This window comes from Clavelina lepadiformis, chromosome 2, assembly GCF_947623445.1.
Source record: "Clavelina lepadiformis chromosome 2, kaClaLepa1.1, whole genome shotgun sequence".
NCBI classification, from domain to species: domain Eukaryota; kingdom Metazoa; phylum Chordata; class Ascidiacea; order Aplousobranchia; family Clavelinidae; genus Clavelina; species Clavelina lepadiformis.
Window position 1 is genome coordinate 16,097,893 of NC_135241.1, and position 8,523 is coordinate 16,106,415.

Consider the following 8,523-nt stretch of genomic DNA (forward strand, 5'->3'; position numbering starts at 1 on the left):
TTGGTTTTGTTTGACATCTTTGCGAATATTTATATTGCGATTTGATTATTAATTAACACGAGTTAAAAGCAGGTAAACACAAAATATAATCAGTCTTTGTCAAGCGTTTCTAGAACATCTGTTAGGTGGAAAATCTGATTCCAAGATAGTTCAAAATCCTTTCTCAAAACAGCGTAGTAAGTATCTGGGCTACGCTCCAGTAGGTTTTTGAGCTGTGAGAGGTCGATTCCATCAAATTTTGATAAAGCTTCAGGCAGACCATCTATAAAAATTGTTAATGCAACACTAAAAACTTATATAAAGAATGATATCTACATCAAGACAAAGATATGATACAAAATTGTGATCGTCTAAAGCAGGGGTCGGCAACCTTTTGCTAGTCACGGGCCAAATGTCGAGCGTACAACTCTTTGGCGGGCCGGAATTTTCATTAATACTATAATTCACACTCACTTGAGTATATTACGCCACATTGCTGCAATCTCAATCATACCAATCACAAAAAGAACAAAATTTATGTATTCACACTTCAACAACACAGCATTAATGAGACACTTGATGCTGCTTGCTTTGTGAAAGTTTTTCAACATCTGGTGACAAGTCAGATGAAGCAAGAACCAGAACATTTTCTAAATGGGCGTCAGAAATTCGGGATCTTAGCTTGCTCTTCGTGAATTTCATTGATGAAAACATTTGTTCACATGTGTACGTGCTACCAAACATCGATGCCATTTCTTTTGCATTGTTGGTCAAGCTGGGATAAAGACCACTTTCAAGAAGGTACTTTTTGTAAAAGTCAAGCAGCGATATGCCCTTTGTATGAAATTTTGCCTTCAATTCGTCACTGCATTGCATTTCAATAAGGTCCATTTGAAATTTTTCGGGAATGGTATTGGCGTCCACATCAAAGGGATTACTGATAAGCCTGAATTTATTTTGTAGAGAACGAATGTCGGCAAAGCGTGAGTATAAATTAATTTCTAAAAGTGACACATTTCTAGAAATTCTTCTTGTTACGCCGCGCCCCCGCTGTGCGGGAAACCAGCTGACCCCGAGAAGGGAACGAAAGAGAATAGTTAGTCGAGTTATTGGTGCGTAAATGAGTACTCTACAGACAATCTCGTACTGATTACGTCATTACGAGATACTAGTCTACCGCCTTCTCACCAGTTTTATGGCGTAACAATAGACTAGTTACTAGTACGACGTACTTATGGCGTAACAATACCACAATTTTTTCAAACAATGCTAACACTACAGTTTGAAACTCAATAAGACACGGCGGGCCGTATTCTTGTGATAACTAATTAATATGTCTCGGGCCGGACGATTTCGCATGGCGGGCCGGATCCGGCCCGCGGGCCGTAGGTTGCCGACCCCTGGTCTAAAGCGTGAAAAGAATTTCCGACACAACATTTAGAAAGCAAATATACTAAATAAATTATAATATGAAAAGTATTGACCTATTTCGGTTTTTCGAACCCATTGCGCTACTTGCTGCACATTCCAGCTACTGACTTCAACTTTCGTCAAACGAGAGTTTTCTCTGCTTTTGTTTGATTCAGGTGATGGAAGAGACGATGTTTCCGTCACTTTACAGAAACAAGCTCAACGTTATAATATATTTATATTTAAAGCTCTACGTAATAAAACAAAAATGACGCTATTGTATATACACCCTTCGGACCACAAAGGATTCCCGATCACAGGTGACGACATTGTGGAACAGTGAGAAATCTTATAGAAGTTTTTGGTATTTTTATTTTTTCATTTATCGCCTATTGCGTCACACAAGCCAGCGCACAACAGCCAAATTTTCAAGAACATTGTTGTCTTGGACCGCACTGTATCCGAGTTTTAGCACCTAATATATAGGCTTTACGCTTTCATTCCAATTTTCGATCATCATCTGCTTTAAAACTTATTATTCATTCTTTAAACGATTCTGTTAAAGTCGTCTTAACAATCAAAACATACATGTTGAAAAAAAAATAACATAACAAAAGTATATCTTAGGAACTCAAAATATATACTTGACGCTGTAACTTCCTTTTCGTTGGGAATGTTCGAGTTCTTCATGTCAATCATCTCTAGCAATTTGTCGTATTTCTTGTCCAAACTTCCTTCCTGGCTGATATCCAAATACAACTTCATTCCTAGCAAGGCTCCAAGCCATCCGTCGGGCTTGTAGTTGTGTTGCAAAAGCAACGGCAAAATTGGTTTTCCCAACTTGTAAGCATATGTAGCTTCTACAGATATAGATATAGGGTATACAGGTAATGTCTATAACTGCTAAAATTTTAAATGACAAGTAAATATTTAAAGAGTACCATAAAATCAAAAGATTTATTTTTATCAAATAAACACCTGTTCTGCAAGCGTTGCTGTTTTTGTAATTTTCTGTAACGGCTATGATCACAAGGTCAGAATTCTCTACAGCATTTGCCATTGCCGATAAAATATCGCCTTCCATATCATCGACATCAATCCAAAGGTTATATCCACTTTCCTTCAATTTATCCCGGATCTGCAAAAAGACAGAACTTGAATAAAGCTTATATATCAAGAACATATAAGTTTTTCTGGCTGCAAACGGTATTTTATAAAGAATATCAAATAGAAACTTTTACATGCAAGATTGTTGGTTGCACATCCCACTGGTAGCTTATCATAATATGTCCTTTGTGAACAGGGGCGGCATCGATACTTCCATCATCTTGGCCCAGGCCAAATAAAGCTCTTTCTGCTTGAGTTCCATTTACTACAAAGTTGATTCCGTTGCAAGAACGAGCAATGTAAGAATCAGGAGGGGATTGCTCGAGCAGAGCGTCCATTGCCTCAAGTAATCCTTCCTCCTGTAAGTAAGGGCTCCAAGCTTAACCAATATAGTTCAATCTAATTCTATACCATTTAATGCGGATTTAAGGGATGATATCAATCGTTGTTGTTAATCGCATAATCCTGCAGCCTATAAAATGCTCACAGAAAATGAGAAAAGGCATATACAGCATTATTGTAGCCAGAATACAAGATGTTGTATGTTTGTTCCTATACTATTTTTATATACTGTGTATTCGCAGTTTTTAAACACTATACTATACACTATAAACACACTATACTAAACACTATACACTATACTATCGGTATACCGATCGTATATTCTCTCTGCTTTCAGGATGGAATGAAAGGGTCCACAAAAAATGAACGGTTGCACTAAGCTCACTTTCGTCAGTATTTGAAGTCTGTAAGATTTTTGTGAGCAAAGGTAACACTCCTGCTTCAACCAAAGATTTCTGCGGAAAACACTGATTTCATTTGGTATGGAATTTATTGGAAAATATTTGTGTGCAATGCATAGCTTGGGCGTTTAATCGCTATCCATGTCCATGTAAATTTAAGTCTGCAATCAAAGTCAGGACATTACGCATAAGTTGTTAACTTATTAACTGCTTAATTCTTAAGCGATCAAATATTTTAAAATATAAAAGTCCGCATACTTTATTTTTATCGTTTGATGCTAGCTTATCCAGACAAATCACGATTTCTTTGGCTGTAAAGCCGTAAGCTTCTGATACGTGTTCTGATGAATCCAGCGTGCTTGAAAGTGCCTCAATCATGAAATCAACAACTTGGTTATCTGAAACAAATGTTTTTCACGGATTTTAGCAAGATTTACTGTTTGATTACAATTTAAATAATAACACGAAAACGATGGCAAGCTTATATTAGTTTCTACCGGCAACTATTTTGTCATTATCATCTTCCTGGATGCAAAACGCAAGAAGCATCGTCGCTCCGGCTTTAATCGCAGCATTCGATGAGCAGAAGTACTTTAGCACTTTGTGAACTCCGTTGTTTTGAGTGACCAAAAGCTTGTTTGGCGAATACAGTCGAACAATATTGTAAAGCATTCCTAGAGTTGCCTGCATAGGGATTAGATATAAACGCTGTCGATTTACCGTCGACGACATGCAAAGGTGCACGATAGTGGATGGCAAGAAAATAGCCCACTTGGAATCAAAACTATGAAACAAACCTTTATGAAAAAGTTTTTGCGATTTTCACTCAAAGAGTTAACATCAAGCCAGGAAAAGGAAAGTTCTCGTACGCAACGTTCCACCATGGCTTTATTTTCGTAGGCAGCTTTTGCCAATGGCAAAGAATTATCGGTGTAATTCCATAGAATTCGCTTCATCTGAAGCACACAAAAATTCAATTAATTGCGTGGTTATATTTTTATTGTTCATTCCATTAAAGCTGAAACGTTAATAACACTAGCTATAAGTATTAAAACTGTTAACATACCTCTGAATTAGAAAGTAACTAAACATTTTAAACACTACAATGATTTCAGTGGCAAAATTGTCGCATTTGTAAAACCAATGATAAAGTCACTTGCAACTATGAAATAAGGATATACCTTACCGTAAAGTAAACATCGGAATTGTTTACTGCTGTCTCATTTTCAGCTTCTGAAACGCAGTAAAAGTCCCATATGCGAACACACACAGAAAAGAAATCCTTGGCAACCATTATTTCAGCAATAGATGAAACTATGGCCTTTCTTTGGTTTTTGATAACAATCTGTGAGTTCAAATAAAATGTTGAAGTGAAATCGGTATAAACATAGCCTATCAGAAACACCAATTTACGTTCAAACACCAAATTAATTATCTTACCTCCATCAGAAATTGCAAGATGGCCTTCCCTGGTTCTCCCCAGGGTTGCTGAAGTCGACCTAGAGCTATGAGTTTACTCTAAACACATTTTCAAGTTAATTGTATAACACGATGGAAAGGTTGAACTTTTGGGAGTGACTATTTCACCGTATGTCGGTAACCCAGCCTGTTGTAAATATAGGCGGTTGGGTTAAGAGAAAGACGATGCAAAAAGTTGATTTTAGTTATTTAAGTTTTTATTGGAGTTAGATTTAAATTAGAAGATAAATTTAGGTTACTATATGTTATTACTAGGGCAACCAAAAGTCAATATGGTCAATTTTTTTAACCTGCTCAGAATGCTATCAAACAAGCACAAAACAAATTTCAGCTTTGTACGACGTGTGGTATGGAAGTTATTAGGTAAAATAAAGTCAAAATGTTACGTTAGGTCAAAATACGGTCAAATTGTTTCTTTAGGTCTTCTTTATAGGTCAAAATCTATTAATCTTGTAATTTTGTAACCATTTTGTAATATTATTCTTCCGTTTTCTCTTTTCTTGTACCGCAAATAATTCCAGATCCCCAAATTATACTTAGAACCAAAGCCACAAAGAGAGGGAAGGCCTTTCAGCGCGTCTGGTGACGTCACGATGTGAAGGCATTGCATTTGAAACTGCAAGTTGTCAATCTTAATACGCAGAAACGAAAAAAAGGCAACACTAGAAAAGCGTTTTGTCAATTTTAAATGCAGCTTTAGATTAGAAAGTTGCTGTAGAGTGTAGACTGTAGAGACTATCAGTATAGCGTTTTTCAAAATAATTTTATAATAATTTAAACTTTTTAGGTCAAAATTTGCAAATTTTAAGGTCAAAATTTAAACTTTTTAGGTCAAAAAACTGGTTGCCCTAGTTATTACATTTACGTTAGTTCAATAAAAAAACTGTGAAAAATAGCTTTGAACACACGATTTTTTTGTGAAATAGTGGCAGCTTAAATTTTATTGTCTTTCAGATGCCTAATCTGAGGTGAACTTTTGACGAGCTGGCCATTTTCGGCCTTGAAAACAAACTCAGATTTCTTCGGCCAACTTTTTGCGATGAAAGGCAGTCACACTTAGTTTACCATACAGAGCATGAAGTCAACAATAAAGCACAAATATTCCAACATCTATATCCAGCAGTTATGGCATCGATCCGCAAACAATGGGTGACCAACGAAGTTGACACTGCCAGAAAGATTGTTCGTGACTGCCGCTATTTCCCTGGAAAAATTGTGCGTTCAAAGTTATTTTAACAGTTTCTTGTTAACCTGACTTAAATGCTATAACGCAGTAACCTAAATCAACTTTCTAATCTAACTCCACCTTCAATAAAATTGTGAATAGCTAAAATCAGGTTTTGCATTGCCTTACTCCTAACGTAACCGCCTGTGGCGGTCGTGATAATAAATTATAATAAGTTATATAATTGGCATTTTAAATAAGCGAATTGTGTGTTCTCCAGTTAGATGCAATTTAATATTTAAACAGGTGTATTTTTCTTGCTTAATCGGTTATTCAAATATTGTAGCGCTAAACCGACATACCACCCATAGTTGGTGTGTGTCAAGTAGCCATTGTGTTTTATGGCGCAAAGTTTTGATGGTACTGTACTTGGTGAAAAGTAGATGACGTAGAATAATACATGTGACACGTTACACGTAGCATGGCAAGCAACACAGGTCTGTCGCCCATTGGTTGGATACAGCGATATAAAAGCTTAGGTTTGGTTAAAATCTCTCTCTTCTCATAGTATCAGTTTACCTTCTGAATTATTCATTATTGAATTGAAGTTATAGCTTTATTTGAATGTAAAATAGTGATGAAAATGTTTCTGATGTGACTACGACTATATTTTAGAATTTAGACAATATAACAATTTAGACTTTATGAATGTTGTGCTGATTTAAAGAAACAATTAGAGAAAGCAGGCGCAACGGAGTCAAAGACACAATTGTCTAGGAGTTCTAAAAGAAAGACTAAAAGCCTTTGGCTTTAGGCCAACCTTAAACCAATCAACATCGACATTCCCACACGCCTATCTTTAACAACAGGCATCGTGATGTTACATAACCTCGCTGTGCATTATAAATTTCACCCATGAGTTCATAACCCTCATATTTCGTCACTTTACACAGTTTTTGTTTGGCTTTAGTTGGTTATCTTACTGCCAGGTAATAAGCAGCCTATAGCCAAAATATTCCTTTACACAATCACGTTCACGAAACGTTTGGGGGTAAAATTCTTCTAGGTTTATGATACTAGGACTATCTTTTGTGGCAGGTACACAAAATAACTTCGACGTTACTTCAGAGCATGTGGTAAGTCTTGCTAAGGCGTGAGTATCGTACTCGGAAATAGAGAGCCTTTTTATTAAATGGGATTTAGACAGATTGGGCACGACCTACCTTAACCTTCCGCAGTGTTCCATAGCCTCGTAAATGCATTACGTCAAGCGATTCGACCTCAGCTTTCTGTTCAGCAACACAACGATTTTCTTTCTCTGACATAACCAGGTTCCCTGTTGAAGAATTGCAATGGGTTGGTGTGACTGCAAACGAATTCAAGGTTCGTTAGGGGAAAAATATCATACTTTTCTTGTCCTAATGAAAATAAAGCTTACTTGCTTTCTAAAACATATGCACAATAATTGCTGATGTTTGTTTTGTGCCTGGCAGTTACTGAAAGATCTTACCAGGCTTTGTGCTCCCTTGAGAATTTGAAGCGTTGTCTTCAAAGCCTGACATTAGCTCGGAATAAGCGATTGAAACTGGTATAGTGGTATTGAGGGCGCAGATTTAATCTCAGCGTATGCAGAAAATCAAAATCAATATGTTTAAAAAACTTTAAAACGTCATTGGGTTTTAATTGTACGTTTAACTTTTTCTCAATCGGCTTATTCCTCACCCAAGTGAGTTACAATCAAACATTTCCTATTATTAAAGATACGCTACGGCTCAAGCAACTGCAACTGTACAAGCAAAACCTATCTATATACAATACAAAGAGGCTTCCAACCTGGCAAATCAACAGGCTCTAACAGTCAACCTGGTGTTACGCTGTTAGAGCATGTCTATTGGCTACTTAAACTACAGCGAAATAAGAAGTCCTGGGCCTAGTAATACAGTCATTTACTTGTCTAACATTATGAGACTATAATTACGTCACCACAACACAGACTAGAAACTTTAGAGCAATGACTCAAAAGATCTTACATCTGCAGGCTAAAAATGATCGCTACAAATCTACCACTACAAGCAAAACATCGGAATTTTATAACCGTGCAGCTTGATAGCTATTAGCGACAAAATTTGTATGCTATTTAACAACAGCATTGGCTGCCAAACGTGCATCATAAATAAAGAACGATCAGAAAGGAGAAAATTCTATAGGCCCAGGTGTATCCTGTTACTCTGAAAAACAGTTTGTATTCGATGGTAACCAGTAGCGTAATAAGGCGAGGGCTGATGGAGTGATGGGGCTGCAGCTCGAGGCCCACTGGCAATAATAGGCCTATAATAATAGACCTCAATACGTATGCCTTTATAAAAGATAAGCATGTTTACCACAAAAATCTGTAGGTAGCCTACGTGGTTTGTTTGTCAAATCTTTACTTGATTGACATTGGTGGTTACTGTTTTATACAGTTTAAACCATACTATGAATACCGTAAAACCTCTATTTGAGCGCCACCTCTATTTGAACGCCACCTCTAATAGAACACCACTTTTAGCGGCGGAATTGTATTAGCAGGTCTCTTGATTTTAACCAGTGAATTTGTGATTACTTACCAGTAATCACCCTGTATTGGTATATTTTCTAATT

General features: G+C 36.7%; 1 protein-coding gene across 4 annotated transcripts; it reads right to left on the reverse strand.

The window, feature by feature from the left end:
* Positions 1–6: 6 nt before the first annotated feature.
* LOC143445919 (uncharacterized) lies at positions 7–8,321 on the reverse strand. 4 transcript variants are annotated; one of them, XM_076945318.1, is made up of 13 exons: positions 7,394–8,321; positions 7,107–7,249; positions 4,680–4,757; positions 4,426–4,584; positions 4,037–4,195; positions 3,737–3,923; positions 3,498–3,637; positions 3,150–3,293; positions 2,631–2,855; positions 2,368–2,527; positions 2,034–2,249; positions 1,464–1,592; positions 7–262 (listed from the first exon to the last, which is right to left on the reverse strand). In XM_076945318.1, the coding sequence occupies exons 1-13, from the start codon at positions 7,443–7,445 to the stop codon at positions 90–92; spliced, it is 1,965 nt and encodes a 654-aa protein (XP_076801433.1). In that variant the 5' UTR covers positions 7,446–8,321; the 3' UTR covers positions 7–89. The 4 variants fall into 4 exon arrangements, with proteins under 4 accessions (XP_076801433.1, XP_076801434.1, XP_076801438.1 ...); XM_076945319.1 differs by having other exon boundaries at positions 7,107–7,219; positions 7,394–8,320; XM_076945323.1 differs by having other exon boundaries at positions 4,680–5,922; positions 7,107–7,219; positions 7,394–7,412.
* Between the last annotated feature and the right edge of the window lie 202 nt (positions 8,322–8,523).

What these genes read in the sequence shown, in the direction of transcription:
- LOC143445919 (XM_076945318.1), bottom strand. Translation starts at nt 7,445, where the DNA reads ATGTCAGGCTTTGAAGACAACGCTTCAAATTCTCAAGGGAGCACAAAG. An exon ending in TCAAGGGAGCACAAAGCCTG is followed by an intron (nt 7,250 to 7,393) that starts GTAAGATCTTTC and finishes ATTCGTTTGCAG; the next exon opens with TCACACCAACCCATTGCAAT. An exon ending in GCAAAAACTTTTTCATAAAG is followed by an intron (nt 3,924 to 4,036) that starts GTTTGTTTCATA and finishes ATCCCTATGCAG; the next exon opens with GCAACTCTAGGAATGCTTTA.